This window comes from Rhodnius prolixus, unplaced genomic scaffold (genome assembly GCF_049639745.1).
Source record: "Rhodnius prolixus isolate KJV_2025 unplaced genomic scaffold, Rpr scaffold_6, whole genome shotgun sequence".
In the NCBI taxonomy this organism is placed as follows: domain Eukaryota; kingdom Metazoa; phylum Arthropoda; class Insecta; order Hemiptera; family Reduviidae; genus Rhodnius; species Rhodnius prolixus.
In genome coordinates, this window is record NW_027411634.1 from 40288867 (window position 1) to 40306715 (window position 17849).

The following is a 17849-nucleotide window of genomic DNA, read 5'->3' on the forward strand; positions in this document are numbered from 1 at the left end:
ATAAACATTATGGTGACTCTGTACCTTCGATTTGAACAGTTTATAAGTGGTTTCAAAATTTTCGGACTGGCCATATGGGCACAAGTGACGCTGAACGTTCTGGACGCCCTATTGAGGTTACTACTCCAGAAATCATTGATAAAATCCATGATATGGTGATGGATGACAGAAGAGTGAAGGTGCGTGAGATGGGCATCACGAATGAACGGGTACATAATATTTTGCATCAACATTTGGACATGACAAAGCTATCCGCAAGATGGGTGCCGCGATTGCTCACGCTTGACCAAAAACGAAATCGTGTGAAGTGCTGCAAGGACGGTTTGCAGCTGTTCCAGAAGAATCCGCAGGACTTTAAGCGTCGTTTCGTCACTGTGGATGAAACATGGATACATCACTACACTCCTGAGTCCAAAGAACAATCTAAACAATGGGTTACCAAGGGGGAATCTGCGCCAAAAAAAGCGAAGACCGTTCCTTCGGCCGGAAAGATTATGGCGACTGTCTTTTGGGATTCGCAAGGAATAATCCTCATCGACTATCTGGAAAAGGGTAAAACTATTACAGGTGCATATTATTCATCGTTATTGGACCGTTTGAAAACCGAGCTGCAAGAAAAACGCCCACGATTGGCCCACAAAAAAGTCCTTTTCCATCACGACAACGCACCAGCTCACACCTCAGCAGTTGTGGTCGCAAAATTAATGGAAATAGGGTTCCAACTCGTTTCACATCCCCCCTATTCTCCAGACTTGGCTCCCTCGGACTACCTCAATATGAAGAAATGGCTGGCGGGAAAAAGATTTTATTCAAACGAGGAGGTGATTGCAGAAACGAATGGCTATTTTTCAGACTTGGACAAATCCTATTATTCGGAAGGGATCAACAAACTAGAGCAGCGTTGGACGAAGTGTATAAGCCTAAAAGAAGACTATGTTGAAAAATAAAAAAGGTTTACCCCAAAAAATTAAGTAGTTTTTATTTTTGCACGGACTTTTCAAACGACCCTTGTAGAGTATATTTAACGTAGTATCTTATAGATTAATATTGATGACATTTTCTTAATATTTACACCAGCGGTTCCCAGCCTGGGGTACGCGAAAGATTGTTTAGGGGTACGCAAAAAAAAAGTTATTATGGCGGAAGATATAAAAATTATACAGATATATTATTAATGAGAAAAAAATTATATAATAAATGATTCCTACCACTTAATTACAAAATTATTATAATGAAACTGAATAACATAAATTGACAAGAATTAAGTACTCATTCGATACTGCAGTATTTTTTTTAAAGTAAATATATTTATATATCAAAAATTATTAAATGATTTCTTGAAAATGTAAAAATTGCGAAAAAATGCTGCCTTAGTTTAGACTAATATTAGACATGGCGCGCATATAATTTACTTCTCCTTTATTAACGCTTTGCTCTTTCAATTTACCACCCCTGCAATAGTTATTGGTTTGAAATGTTTACCTATTCATAGATGATTTTTTTAATAGGAACATATCATATGGATATGTTCTTTACAAGGCACATTATATTCAGATTGTTTTGCTGTTAATTTAAAGTTACAATACGTAAAATCAGGAATACGATTATTTATTTTATTTTATTTATATTATATATATATATATATGTTAGGGGTACACACTGAGGAAACAATCAGGTAAAGGGGTACACTAATGAAAAAAGATTGGGAACCATGCTAATTTACACAAAAATAATGAGGTATGCATAAAATCTTCCAATTTGCAATTTAATTTTCTCTTATAATGACAATAATAATAATAATAATTTATTGTTTAAAGATTACAATCTTCTTGTAAACAATGAGTTTGGGTTTTATTTTACATATTTTATTTTTCTGAATAAATGAAAAAGAACGTACGAGTACATAACTCGTACATATACTTAATCATTAAAATGCAGAAGATCGAAACAGAAATACAATTCCTTGTTTGTAAATACGTTACAATCGATTATATTTTTCAACATAATTACTCGTTAATTGCAAATGGACGATTCTTCAAACAGCTGATTGCATAATAAAAAAAATAGTTCAACTTATTAATTGAGTTTATTAAAATGAGATCTTCAATATTATATCTACCATAACCTAAGACGAAATCCTTTAATATCCTAACCCAAATTTTATGGAATAAACCAATATTAAAAAAAACAAATAGCCCCTCTGTGTGTATAGAATCTTCTTTCAGTAGTGCACGCAAGTCACGTGGTAGGCCTGCTCGATGCACTTTAAGAATGTTGGCCACAGTTAGCCTCTACCTGCAAAAAAAAAAAAGCATCTAGGTCTTCTTCCACCAACTAGTAGATAACCATGTGTTAAACGCGGTGTGACCGAACTTGAGCCTCGGCTGACTTACACCGCGGAAGGTTCTCGACTGGCCTAGTTTGGTACGAAAGGCTTCATATCTTTCAATTTATCATTCGTGAGATTCCACAGATTCTGCCATTTGCTAGTCATGATTTCTTTCAGATCATTAGTACACAATGGAATGATCATATCTATATTTCCAGAAGCTGCACTTTTCGGTCGCTCTATCAGCCACCTCGTTGCCACCGGATACGCCTATGTGGCCTGGCGCACCCATGCAAAAGATCACCTTTCAGTCCCAGTGCAGAAAACTTAAGCAGTATTTAAAAAAAATCTTTCATAAGCCTTTAGGTCAGTCGTGAACTTGTCCCGGAGAGCCTGTATTGCACTTTAAAGAATCGGTTAGCACTAGTGCCCTTTTATAGTTCTTTTTTTTTATCCGAGATTAGTTTTAAGGCCTACCAGATAGCGGTAAGATACACTGCAGCGTAGTTCGGAAGTGTGGCAAGTCTTGGCGATTCCTTCCGTGTAAACAACACATCCTACATCGCTGTCAGTTTTTGACCCATCAGTAAAGATCCATATAGTGGTTTAATATTACTATTAGTAAAAACAGGCAGAAGCCTGTAGACAATGTTCTGTCTTTTGAACTGACAGATCTATGCGTACGCATGTTAGGGCTAAACAGCCAACGAGGTTAGGGGGCAAAGCCCCACGAAGTTGCATCATTATTATTTCTCATTTTATGAATGGAACATTTGAACCTAATGTATTCTTCGCTACTGCTTACACTTCTAATGTTCCTATAAGAAGGATTAAATTTGGTTTGTAAAATTTTATTAATATTTAGAGATAGAAAATGATTAGAAATCCCATTAAGTAATTCTGGTTTTATTTATGTATTTTGTCCCCTGTACTGAGCACTTAATTCTAAATCATTGAGACTGGCACCTACTTAGAAAGAAATACATCTAATCCGACTGTACCAGTTATATTATACTTTATTACAGGGCAATCTATTCATTTCTTTTAATTATAATTTACTGAACAACACTTTAGTAAGTAAGTAGTAAAGTAATCGCCTATTTTTTCAGGCGGGGCTTAACGTCCAACTACCAATTAGGTGTCGTGGACGGAGGCGACTAGCAAACATATTTTACTATAAATTTCTCATATTAACCATTAAATAAAATCCAAGGCCTAGACTAGTACCGCAATACATCTTAGCTTTGCGGGTCTAGCCTATAACTGCCCAACATACTTTACTATAAATTTCTCATATTAACTATTAAATAAAATCGAAGGCCTAGACTAGTACCGCAATATAACTTAGCTTTGCGGGTCTAGCCTATAACCGCTCGGCTACCGTGGCGCCTTGAACAACACTTTAGGTAACCTATCGTCAGACATTCCCATTAGTTTGCCAATATAATTAAAAAATTCTGTTAAATATGTTAACGACCATTAGACCAAACCTCTGAAGCATACAGTGTAGAGGAGGAAACAATAGTATTAAATACTTAAATTTTTCTTTGCTTAGTATCAAAATTTACCTCCTGACAAGATACTCTTGACAATAACTAAAACTGTGTTGTCTTTATTTTGTAAAATACTTCATTGCAGATTTTAAATTGAATAAAGATTTATTTCATTTCATTTCATATTTCATTGCAGACAAAAATTTAGAGATAGAGTAGATTGGTATTGATTTACATATTCCAAATTTTTTTTGATTAAGTGAAAGAGGTTTCAGTTTTTTTTTTTTTTTTATTTTGACTTAAAAACTTCTCCGTTAAGTTATTACTTTGGACTTTTTCAGCATTCATTTGTAAAGCATTTAGATGGCAATATTCAGAGACTTTTTTCAGGTATAGCACCAAGTCATCAGCGAACGTAATAGTTAAAATATCAGCAGACCTAGTGATCAAGATTCTTGGAAAAATTTTTTCACTAAGAAAATCTTCTTGGGTAAAAAGGTTAAAAATACTTGAAACATAAACTTTTTTAACAAAAATTCATTTATTCATTCATTTATAAAAATTACAAACAAAAAAAGAATTAAGAAATGGCACTATCTGTTAAGTTACAAGTTGCCCAAATACAGAGGTTTTTTTCCCACCTTTGCTGGAGCAGCAGGTTTCGTTTTAGTTCTAACGCTTAAGCATTTCTTTAATTGATCTCCTAATCTTTTGGCTGCCTCATCGACTTCAGCTCGAAATTTCTTTAGATCTGTCAGATCTAAATCACCAAAACGTTTCATGTCGCTTATATCCTGTATAATGCACTTCAGTATTGCGTCTGGAGTACCTGAACCACAATGAAGTAAATCGTAAACCTTTTTCCCATATTTCTGAGCTGCATTGAATACCCAGGCAGTTATATTGCTCGCAAGATTTGCAGCTTTATTCAACTCTTCTGACAATTTGCTGCATGCATCCGCATCCCAAGCTTCAATCAGTGGTAGCTGCAAAAACAAAAAAATTGTGTGAATAATTATTTAAATTTTTTTCTTACAACTACATAGCTGAATAAGATGATTTATTTTTTGTGATCGAAAACTTCATAAGCCCAAAATTTAGCCCTAAAAGTGTAGGAGTTGTAGCAAATTTAATTACACTAATAAGAAGAACATTAAATTTCCATAAAATTGATGATTTTATGAGTTTCAACGATTTAATGTACAGTGTTCTGGCGGAACTGGAGGCTGGGTACGTTATGGACTTGGGGACTGTAAAAGTGACTCTGCTAAAGTAACATGCAAGCGGTTTGAGAAAGACCTGCGGAAGTAAATAAGACTGAAGAATCACACCAATTTTTCTTATCATCTTTCTCAAAGATTTTCTTCAAATTTAGGTAATTTAATCTTTAATTTTATTCATATCAACAAATAGTAATGGCCCTGGGGTACCCTAACCCTTTCCTAGAATAGCCCTTTTTTTTTGAAAAAGATTTCAAAGAAAAATCATAAACATACGCAACTGGCAACCAATTGTAAATGAAATAGGATGTCTTTGAGAAAATCGTAAAAATGTAGGAAATTGATTCGGTAAAGTTTTATTTTCGGTTAACTGATATTGGCTAAAACAGTGATATTGGCGAACCTATGACCCGCGGGTCAGACACTGACATTGCTAGGCAACCATTTGTTTGTTTACACGGGCCTGATTTAGATTTTCTAATTGTGGTGGATAATATTTATATTCTATCTGTATTTTTTTTCAATCACGCATTGACACAAAAGCACAATTTAAATGCCTATCTATAACCTTTAGTTTGATCATTATAGTACTAAAACGCAAATGACGACAAATGCTTTTATACGTAGTATTTAAAATAAAGCAAAAGTGTTTACAAAATATCAAATAAAATGTATAATTGTACTCATATTTTGTTTGTTAAAAAAATCATCGACAACCCAAAGCAAATAACCGTATTTAAATTTTTCTTCAGATAAAGCACACTTTTTTAAGGTTTTGTTCAGTAATGTTTGTAAAAAGAGACTTCCATAGCACTTTATTTCGTTCCGTTTTCACCGTTAAGCCAACTGAATCTTAAAGATGTTTAGTTTTGAAAATATTCAGTTTAAAATTTGTAAACTTAACTCTTGTGCAAATGGGCATTAGTGGTGACCCAAGAGCTAGTACTAAAAAAAAAAAAAATGAACAAAATTTGACCCACGTCTCAAAAAGGTTCGCCATCCCTGAGCTAAAACCTTATTGTAGCCATCATCTATTGGCGTCTAAGCCAAATATCAAATTTGAACTATTTGCGATTTTTCATTTTTAAGTTAAGTTTGTAAAAAACACTTTTTCAGACTCAGGGGACATGGAAAACAAAAACATTTCAGGTGAAATCTCTGCCCGAATGCAATTTCCTAACTGCAAATTTAAAGGCCATTTTGGTTGATTCTATTTTTGTTAGTTAGTAATGAAATAACAGAATTTTTATAAAAATGTAGTTTGTTTTTTAATGATAACGAATATTTACTTGAAAATTTAAGCATTTAAAGTAATGATAATCATTTCTGGAGAGAGATAGAGGAGATTTGCTTAGAGTTAGTGAATACCGGATTCTAATGCAAAGATCGGGGTTCGAATCTGATCCCCTTAGATCTTTCCTTCCTAGGAGGTTCTAACAACTCATTGTCTGGTGATGGGCATTGTTAACCTGGGATGATACTTCATATACTTTGACTTCTTCGATCAGATTGGTCTGTTCGAAAGCCGGCAGTGCACTGGATAAAAGCTCAGGTCGCCAATGACTTCAGATATAAAAAAAACATACAATATTTTGGGATGGATTTAAGCCAAAGGATTCCAATGATCGAACCATATCATCTTGACTCACAAGAAATTAACCATACCAGTTGAGGATTCAAAAAAAGAAAAAAGTAACCTCTTTTATTCACTCTAATCTCCAAAAGAAAATGGACCAAAATTCAGAAATTTCACTTACCTCAGGTAGGAAATTTGGAACTTCTTCAGCTAGAACCTGGGATGATACTTCATATTCTTTGACTTCTTCGATCAGATTGGTCAATTCGTGGTAAGAGCTGATCAGCGGCAATACAATTTCTTCAAATTCTTTTTCATAAATGGTAGCTCCATTTTCTGCTGATAGATCCTGTTTTAACGTTTTTTTTAAGGTTATCATTCAGTCGATTGTACAAAGTTCTATCGATTATTTCTATCGAAGATGTGTTCATTCGTTCGGAACAGTTAACAAATTTTCATCCATTTTCATAAAAAGTTGTTCGTGTAGAGAATTTTACTTACTAAGTTTCTTTTATTGGTAAGCACCACCTTATTAGGAATTTATTACACTTAACGGTGAATTACGGTGGTAACATTTTATTATTTTTTTAAAAAATTAGATTTGAACTTTAGGGCGGGGGTCCTGCTTTTCAGGCAACCAAGAAATTCTCTACACAAACTGATAAATCAAACTTTGAAGATGGATGAAAAATCCGAAATAAGCATACTCCTTAATATAAAATCAATGATTTTAAACACATTTTTGTAAATAGAAACTAAATTAAAATACACACCTGGGCAAAAAACAAGGTGGAAATCAGTATTATAAACAGCTTCATTCTGTGGTGTTGATGATTGTCTTCGTTCAGAAGTCTTTGAATGATCTGCACTGTCTGGGAAGCTGGCAGACTTATAATTATGGCTGTAATCTTATCATTCAACTTGAGCGTTTTTGCAACTAATTAATTTTTTAATTTTTGTAAAAATAATAAATATTTCTACGATAAAGAGCTTTTTGATATGCAAATTTTAAAATATTTACTGTACTTAAACAATAAAGTAATTTAATCACTAAATTTTATCTTTAACTGTTTTTCGCGTTCAAATTTATTTATTAAAAATCTGAATAAGAACTCTTGTTAATAAGAGTTCTTAAAGAAAAAAAAAACAAACCCTCTGTTATAGCTCTAGAGATAAGATTAATGCAATAACGAAAATTTCTGCACTCGAAAGACAATCGACTTTTGAACTCCGCTATTTAAAAATGTCTAAAGCATGGCAGAGTACTTGATCTGTCTTAGATCAGATCTAACAATAACTTTTTAAGATGTCTTCACAGATTAGGCCACCAAGAAGTAGGAAATTATGTAGGAACGGTTTCCCAGAGCCAATTAAGTAAATTTGAATTTGTCAGATGATCCATTTGCGATGCCTTTAAACAAAATAAAATCGGTACGTAAGTTGGTAATATGCATTTTTAATTTTTTACGTCAAAACAACTATATTTTTTATTAATTTTTTTTTTTTTTTATTTAAACCTGTCCATGACTAGTTTAATACCTCCTATTACAATCTAAATTAAATGGGTGCAACTCATTACTGAATAAATATTTTATGCATGAATATGGCCAGCATAAGGGTCTGTGACATATCTAATACATTCTAAAACATTAGTATAAAGCCAGAATGAAATCTTGGGTACTTGCTGATTTGTGCACCTTTTGGCGTTTAATCAACCCTTATACTTAGTTTTTAAAACTGTACGTTTTTGTTCAGGAGTTTGAAGTTAAAGTTTTCACTTTGTAGAACAGAACCAAACTTTAACCCTAAATATCTCGTTTACTGCTTAATAGATTTTTACTAAAATTTACATTATTATAGACAATAGTAGTCTCCATCTGCAGGTAAAATTTCAACAAAATCTATCAAATAGTTTTCGAGATATTTAGAGTTAAAATTTTCACTATTTCTAACTGGACCAAAGTTTAACTCAAAATATCCCATTTTCTGCTCGATAGATTTTTACTAAAATTTACACTGTTATAGGCAATAGTAATCTCCATACACAGACAAAATATAAGCAAAATCTATCGAGTAGTTATCGAGATATTTGAAGTTAAACTTTTCACATTATAGAACAGAACCAAACTTTAACCCTAAATATCTCGTTTTCTGCTTGATAGATTTTTACTAAAATTTACACTTTTATAGGCATTAGTAGTTCTCATATAGAGGTAAAATATAATCAAAATCTATCGAGTAGTTCTCGAGATATTTGACGTTAAAATTTTCATTTTATAGAACAGAACCAAACTTTGACTCTAAATATCTCGTTTTCTGCAGGATAGATTTTTACTAAAATTTACACTGTTATAGGGAATAGTAATCTCCATACACAGACAAAATATATGCAAAATCTATCGAGTAGTTATCGAGATATTTGAAGTTAAGTTTTCACTTTATAGAACAGAACCAAAGTTTAACCCTAAATATCTCGTTTTCTGCTTGATAGATTTTTACTAAAATTTACACTGTTATAGGCAAAAGTAGTTCCCATGTACAGGTAAAATATAATCAAAATCAATCGAGTAGTTCTCGAGATATTTGAAGTTAAAGTTTTCATTTTATAGAACAGAACCAAACTTTAACTCTAAATATCTTGTTTTCTGCAGGATAGATTTTTACTAAAATTTACACTGTTATAGGCAATAGTAATCTCCATACACAGACAAAATATAAGCAAAATCTATCGAGTAGTTATCGAGATATTTGAAGTTAAAGTTTTCACTTTATAGAACCGAACCAAAGTTTAACCCTAAATATCTCGTTTTCTGCTAGATAGATTTTTACTAAAATTTACAGTATTATAGGCAATTGTAGTCTCCACATACAGATAAAATATAAACAAAATCTGTGGAGTAGTTTTGGAGATATTTGTAGTTAAAGTTTTCATTTTATAGAACAGAACCAAAGTTTAACTCTAAATTTCTCGTTTTCTGCTTGATAGATTTTTACTAAAATTTACACTATTATAGTAGTCTCCACATACAGATAAAATATAATCAAAATCTATCGAGTAGTTTCCGAGATATTTGAAGTGAAAGTTTTCACTTTATAAAACAGAACCAGACTGAGTAGTTTTCTGTAAAAGATATAATTCCCAAATTTTCTTTATAATATAGGGCAAATCCTCGGTAACAACTGTAATTTTTTTGCAACAACATAGATTAATTAGATTTCGAGAAATAATTTGTGGAATATGGGCAAAAACGGCATTTTTAGAAAATGTTCTTGTTCTTTCATTTTTTGTAAACAACGTAGCGCCTAAATGCGTGAACCGATTTTCATGAATGAGGTTTCATTCGATTCTGAATTTTATGTAGATGTGTTTTATGGTGGTCTCGACGCTGTAGATTGAATATGAGGGGAATTAGCTCTATATGTGTTAGGCCCCCTCCAAAATTATTATTACTAATAACTTAGTAAAACTTAACCCGATTGTGATGAAATTTGGCAGGATGAAAGGGGCCTGGTTCCCCTACGTACCATTAAAGCGACGTTCCACTCTTACACTTAGTAAGGGGAAGTTTTGCAATCATTTAAAATTATTGTTTCGTGAACCTATTTTTTTCAATGAAGTATTATTTGGTTCAAAAAATGATGTAGACTCGAACTTTTAAAACTTGTAAGTTTTTTTTAAGGAGATAAAAGAATAAGGAATAATGTTTAAGAGTGGGCTTCCTAAATTGGCCAAATTATGTAGCTTAAAGATGGCAACTCGAGATAGTGAACTGCAGGTAACACACATACCCCTTTCTTATGATGAATGTGGGGTAAGCATGTGGTTCTCTGAGATGATGGATACAGATATGTAGAAGTAAGTGATGTGCTGATATATTAGATTGATACATAATATAAGTTACAGTCTTCAAAAAACTTATTAAAAAAGAAAAAAAGGTTGTAAAGCCCTACTTTAAGTCATCGTACTTCAAGTACATAGGATTCCAGCAAATGCCCAAATAATCCAGGCAGTCTTCTTATTCTTCACTCCACAGGTGACCCTTTTTCGTACCTCTGACCAAAACATTCACCCTAACTGCTCAGAAAATTTAGATCTTAACTTAGAATCTGATCCCAAACTACTTAGTTCACCACCATTCTTCACTTCCAGATAACCCTCCTAGGCATATTAGAAAAACATTAAACCTCTCTGACGATGAGACAATAGTTAATTTAGTTACCACCACGTAAATTCTTCACTCTCTTGAGTTTGTGGCAGACATTTCATATTATCTTTGTGGCGTAAAGATGGGCTGATAATTACTACATAAAGAGTATTATAGAATAGCCTTTATACTTCAATCTACAAACAATATTTCGAAACCCATATTAGAGTTCAATTACTTTAGCTTAATGCCTTGTAGGCAATAAATGTATGAGGATCAACTGAAATGTAATACAGTCATCCCTCAGTTATGGCGGTTAATAGAGACCAGAAAAGCCGGCCGCGATAAGTGAAAAACCGTGAAGTAGAAGTCACCCTCTCATTTTTAACATACGTACATTTTTGGTGTATGTATAATAACAATGTGTATATGAAACCATATAAGTGCATATGTTATCATTAGAACATTAAAGAATAGTTTCAAACGTGTAAATAAAATATTAATAGTATAAATAACATACATAAAATAATGTATAAATGATATTAATAAGATACGTGTGTGTATAACATAACTGAAGTGAACATACTGTAAATATGTTTTTAGAACTCTTTTATTTAGATTTTGAATTGTGTGAGAATACGTCTTTAAATTTGCTATCATATGGAGGCAATCCAAAAAACCTAATGATAACAAAATCGGGGGATACAGTTTGGTATTATAGTTTCGAATCTATCGTCTACATCCAAAATTAAATTAGACCACTGGATAGCTAAAGGATCAAAGAATTCATTACGATAAGCGAGGACTGTGACGCATCGCGCGCATGGAGGGGGAAGCGCCGCCATTTTGAGATCATTTTGCTGCGTATCGAGATTTGCAATTAGTATAACTTTTGATTAGGAGAAGCTACGATGTTCGTTTAAGTTTTAATCACCAGCTGTCGTCACGATTTATCGATTGTATATAAAACATTAGTGTAAAATAGTGGCAGTGAATATAATAAGGTGTTAGAATAAAAAAATATTATCAAAAATATATAATGTCGGCCCTATACGCATCGAAAAGCCAAAACTAAATACAGAGATCGTTGGACAGTTAGAAAGGGCTTCTCAAGAACAATCGAATGGTAATAATAAAACACCATATGACCGAGTCAAGCTGTGCTGGGAACGTAAAAGATTGAATACGGCCGAGCGGATCAACGACGACGGTGTCAGTACATCTGCAGCTGGGGCGGTTGAAATTATGCAAGTGGATAGATGAAATCGCTTCTACATCGACAACGGACTGTATAGGCAGGCATAGATTGTGTTCGATCGTCAATTATGAAGACACATTGGGCAGCAGCTAGTGCACGTTTCACTAAGACGTTTGTCAACAACAATCCATTCGAACATAAGTGTGATGTGTGTGATCGACTATGGTTTCTGCGCTCATTGAAGCTAACTTTAAGAAAAACACTTATCGCTGCTTAATAATACTTTCCCTGAAGAGCCAGTAGCGGACTTTTTTGTTTCCTTGATTTCCTCCTAAATACATCAATAATAAAATATAACCCGTTACGTAAACGTATTCACGTACAACACACGGCCGGGTCCATGACACAGCCACAGTTTCTTTAATTTTTTTTTTTTAAATATCCTTATAAGATTATATTATTTGGTATTCACCAAAGTAAATATAGGTAGGTAATAAAAGAAAGTAAAAAATTAGGAAATAAAAGATGATAATTAAAAAATAATTATTATATATAGAATATAAGACATCAATTGTGCCTACAATCACAATGCGTTGCTTGAGCAATCATCTGCGTAGCCTCTGCTTGAGAATTGATTTGTAAACCAACGCATGCTTTAAAGTGCTGTTTTAATTCTTGAAATACACTGACAATATCATTTTTAAATTGCCAAATAATCAATTTACTTGCATCCAATTTCTCTTTTAAATTGCTAATATCTGATACAATACAAGAAACGGATGAAAATGGATTTATCGATCCACAATGCAGTAAATGATCCAATGTGCTGCCTAAAGTCATGGAGATATTGAATCCCCACTTGGTTACATTTGATGCCAGAAATGTAGCATTTGTCAGCGTTTTTGTCAAATCAGTACAAGCATCTATGGTAAAAGCTTCAATCAACGAGATCTGCAAAAAGAAAAGATTTTTTTTTCTCTCATTACTATTCTCAAGGTTCGAACTCATTAATTTTCTTCAAAACTACAAATATTTGAGTCATACTTATTTGAACCGTTCATTGCACAATAACTCCACTTTTTGGAAATATCTTAAATTTAAGTGTCCAAGCACTTGGTTCAGCCATAGCTGTTTATATTTATAATAAATTTCCCCCAAATAATAAAGATTAACGCCATTAAACGACAAATAAATGTTTTTGGCTATTGAATAATAAATTTATTTCAGAAGCTATTCTGATTAACTCCGTGTTCTTATGGAAATCGTTGCAATAATTCAACTAAAATTCGAGTAGCAGGCGCTGAATGGTAACGGTAAATTTATTTCATAAATTGAATTTTTAAAAAACCCTTTACATTATTTCATCGCATTTCTCCATTTTTATTGACGTGAATACGTCTTTAAATTTGCTATCATATGGAGGCAATTCAAAAAACCTAATGATAACAAAATCGGGGGATACAGTTCGGCATTATAGTTTCGAATCTATCGTCTACATCCAAAATTAAATTAGACCACTTGATAGCTAAAGGAACAAAGAATTCAATACGATAAGCGAGGACTGTGACGCATCGCGCGCGCGGTGGAGGGGGCCATTTTGAGATAATTTTGCTGCGTATCGAGATTTGCAATTAGTATAACTTTTGACTCGGAGTATATTAGTATCGATTGTATATAAAACATTAGTGTAAAATAGTGACAGTGAATATAATAAGGTGTTAGAATAAACAAATATTATCAAAAATATATAATGTCGGCCCTATACGCGTCGAAAAGCCAAAACCAAATATAGAGATCGGTATACGGTTGGTAAGGGCTTCTCAAGAACAATCTGAATGGTACATAATAATAAAACACCATATGACCGAGTCAAGCTGTGCCGGGAACGTAAAAGAATGAATGCGGCCGAGCGGATCAACGACAACGGTGTCAGTACATCTGCAGCAGGGGCGGTTGAAATTATGCAAGTGGATGATGAAATCGCTACTACAACGACAACTGGCTGTATAGGCATAGATTGTGTTCGATCATAGATTTGTTTCCTTGATTTCATCCTAAATACATAAATAAAAATATTTTATATAAAAAATATTACCCGTGACGTAAAAGTATTCACGTACAACACACGGCCGTGTCCATGATGCAGCCACACGTTAATTTTTTTGTTTTTTGTTTTATTGGAGTTAATCGAGTTGTGCAGTTAACGGCTTATTTATTTTTTACCAACATTTTACAGTTGGTACTCATATTTTAAGTATAATAAATCTTAAAATTTAAATTAAATTAATTTTAAACTAAAATTTTGCGTAGCAAATGGTCTTATTGTTGAGTAAACATTAAGAATTTCTACCCAAGAAAATTGCCTAAAAAAAAATGGAAATTCTATAAAAACTGTAATCGTGATTAATGAAAATGCCCTAACACTGATTAGGCGGTATAAATTGGGAAACCCAAGTATAATGATCAAATCTTTGCAAAGTGCAAACTGAGAATATGTCTTCTGCAAAAGGACAGGACAACAATGACTTGAGCAACATCTGCAGACATAAGAATGAAGAACGCCCTGTTGTAAGACACTCTTACATAGCTTGGGCTTTACCCTAAATTTGTCCCAATTAGTCCAAGTATGTTGAAAAAATTAATACATGTTCTATTATATTTTTTAAAGAGATTACAGCGAATACTGATTGATACGTACATTTTTGATATCCCAGTGAATGAAGCGCTATAAACTTTGCAGACGACTCGTACGAGCTCCTGAGGAAGTTGAAGCGTCATAGTTCCTATACAGATTTTGGGGCAGCATCATCATCCGGGAAAAATTGTAAAGCCCAATAATTTAGGAGAAAGATTTAGTAAAACGACATCGAGAATTATCGGTAGTCTGCCATGATTTCGTAAAGGAAATACTCTTTAAAAGGACAGGTACGGCCCAAACTGTTACTAGTAAGCACCTAGTAAGCCCAGCACATCCCTTTTAATCGTAAAGATAGAACTCAGGGATGGATACTTACTTCTGTCGGAAGAGAATGCGGCGGTGCACTAACTATACTTTCAGTCAAAGCTTGATTTGATATTTTGTGGATTTCTTGTTGTAGTTTTATTACTTCGATCAGTTCTTTGAATTCAGATAATTCTGTTAACAATGGTGATAACAATTCTTCAGCATCCTTTTCATATGGACCCAGATCTATTGCTTCTTGTTGCATAACGCCCTAAAGAAAATATACGATTACAACTCAAAACTCTACTTAAAATACAATCAGACTATCTCTACCTAAGCCTTCTTATGCAAATTTTAATCTTTCGTAGAACAAACAGTCGCAAATATGAATTCAATAATTTGTTTTTTTTAATTAAAATTTATAAAACAAATTTTATGGTCTAAAGTGAGGGAAGGAAGACGGCCGAGATTGTTTCATTGAAAGCAATTTTTCGACCTCGAATAACCTATATAATTTTTGAAAGCATTTGAGAGGGACTTACTTTCTAAGTTCAGAAAAAAAAAAACTGACGAATGAAAATTTTTCTTAAAAATACTTTAAAACCCCATCTTTTTTTTTGCAAAGATTCGGACTTCAATTCTTGCCTCCAGATCTTCTTCAGCTGATCAATCATAATTCCATCTAGTTACGTTTAAGAAAAATTCTACATCATTCGAAATTCATATCTCACATGCCATGTAAAATTAAAAAACCAGTTCAACTCGTATATTGGTACAAACCTTACAAAATAAACAAACTAACAATATTTATTACACATACCTGGACCAGAATCATGGTAGAAAGTAAGATTATGAAGTGAATCATTTTTTTTAAAGTTGTTCGAGATGGAATATGCGATGAGAATTACTGACAGATCTGCTATTTCATCGGTAACTAACCCATTAATAAATAATCCAGAATCTGGTTCTGTAATCTTATCTTAATTAATCCCATTTAAAATTGTATTAAGAATACATGTAACCTTTATTTACAATAAAACAAAACTAAACAAAAATAGCCTTTTTAGAACCTTTACATCAATAAATGACACATTTTTAATGTATTTTCTTAATTGGAAAAAAAAAAATGAAACTAAATGTAAAATTTAAATAGGATAATTGATGTGTACATATTTTTTCAAGTATCACTGAATTTCGAATATTGAGAGTACGTACCTTAAATTGTTATTAAACACTTTCTTCAAGTATTAAATATTGATTTTTTTTCTCTGCAATCGTTTCAATAATTCGAAAGATAAACTGTAAAACACAGAACGAAAAGGCTACCCCGCGGAAGGTTAGGTTAGGTTACAGAATCTAGAATATTGGCTTAACTTAAGCGTTAACAAGCAGTGTTATCTAAATTATAAGATTTTTATTTTTGTACCTACTTTATTTCCATATTTGTAAAGACTGAATAATGTGTTGAGAGTACCAAGTAACGATTCTGTATTATATTAATTTTTAGTTACTAATAAAATCAACTAGAGACTAACCTAAACTTGACACACTACACTGAAACAGGTCGCCTAAACACTAACCTACGGACACGTCGTCTAAAGTCTCAATGCTCTATTTTCTATGTAAACCCTTCACGCTGTTCCCCCCCAATTGCAAGGAATCCATTTTTTATTCCAACCAATTGCACAAAGAAATTTATCAATGAACAAAATGAATTCCAACAATAATTACAAAAAAAAAAATTTAATGTTAAAAATGTCCACAAATAGCCTTAATGCACGATTGACGTCTCCTTTATTAATCAACAATCGAATTGTGCCAAATAGAAATTGTAATATTTCAATCGCTTCTTGCTAAATCTTTAAAATACCTCAAATACAGCCCAAAATGGACCAAAGACTAGAAAAGCGGCGAGGTAATTGAAGATTGCTCGTGAAATTTTTAATTTGTGTAGAAAAATTTGTCTTCAAAGACTTTTAGTAAAAATATATTTCAGAGAAAATGATTAATACTTTTGGAAGATATGGGAGGGAGGGATTATCGATTTTTTTTTTAATCGCCACGATATGAAACGGCGACTTTTAAAAATAATTGTAAATGGTACATTGGGTTATGTCTACAGGGTGACCAAAGTTATATGCTCCACCCATTTTTTTTTTAACGGCGGGAAATTTCGAAAAAATAAAAAACACGTATTTAATCATTTTTAGTCTAGTTTATTTTCAGTGATTGATCCATTTTTTTAAACCCCTGTATCTCGAGATACAGCATCCAACTTTTATTTTTCAAATGGAACGTTATATTTTTTGTTGCATATTTTTATAGTATTTGAGCTCCTAAAAACAACAAAAAAATTTTTTTTTGAAATCGGTTAGGTTTTTCAAAAGTTATGGTAATTAAAAATATGAAAAACAAATTTCAGTTTATTGTCAAAATTACCGTATGTTTTTTAAAGAATCTGTTCAAACTGGGCACAATCAACGGATAGGCAAGCCAAAACTCTAGACTCCCACGCTTTGCTTGTAGCAGCACTTACGATATGGTGGCGAAGTCAAGATCTAGGCAGGCTAGAGTAATTCGACGTTTCAGATCATCGACTGAAGCCACGGGATTAAGGATACTTTACACTTTATTTTTTTAGGTATCCCCACAAAATATAGTCCATTTGGGTTAAGTCTGGAGATCGAGGTGGCCATTGGATCGAGGGGAGAGAGAGAGTTCCCTCTCTCTTAAGGGATGGTATCCTTGCGGGCGCCAGATAGCCGGAGCTATCAGATACGAGATCCCTAACCAGCCTCAAACAGAAAAATACCCTTAAGGATGCCTCTGGCGGGACTCGTGAGAGAAGAGAGGGTCCTGGTGACAATCACCCGGGGCGATAGGGAATAAAATAAAATTCTCTCTGGTGCTTAATGAACAAACAACAGAACATCTTTACTTAAGA

General features: G+C 33.0%; 2 protein-coding genes across 3 annotated transcripts; both read right to left on the reverse strand.

Moving 5' to 3' along the window:
- Nucleotides 1–4343: 4343 nt before the first annotated feature.
- On the reverse strand, nt 4344–7550 carry LOC141461163 (uncharacterized). The gene is made up of 3 exons (XM_074141935.1): nt 7392–7550; nt 6800–6967; nt 4344–4808 (listed from the first exon to the last, which is right to left on the reverse strand). Exons 1-3 carry the CDS (start codon nt 7434–7436, stop codon nt 4428–4430), a joined length of 594 nt encoding a protein of 197 aa, XP_073998036.1. The 5' UTR covers nt 7437–7550; the 3' UTR covers nt 4344–4427.
- Nucleotides 7551–12472: 4922 nt separating this feature from the next.
- LOC141460848 (uncharacterized) lies at nt 12473–16280 on the reverse strand. 2 transcript variants are annotated; one of them, XM_074141250.1, is made up of 3 exons: nt 16121–16280; nt 14976–15176; nt 12473–12912 (listed from the first exon to the last, which is right to left on the reverse strand). In XM_074141250.1, exons 2-3 carry the CDS (start codon nt 15168–15170, stop codon nt 12529–12531), a joined length of 579 nt encoding a protein of 192 aa, XP_073997351.1. In that variant the 5' UTR covers nt 15171–15176; nt 16121–16280; the 3' UTR covers nt 12473–12528. The 2 variants fall into 2 exon arrangements, with proteins under 2 accessions (XP_073997351.1, XP_073997350.1); XM_074141249.1 differs by lacking the exon at nt 16121–16280 and adding an exon at nt 15726–15882.
- Between the last annotated feature and the right edge of the window lie 1569 nt (nt 16281–17849).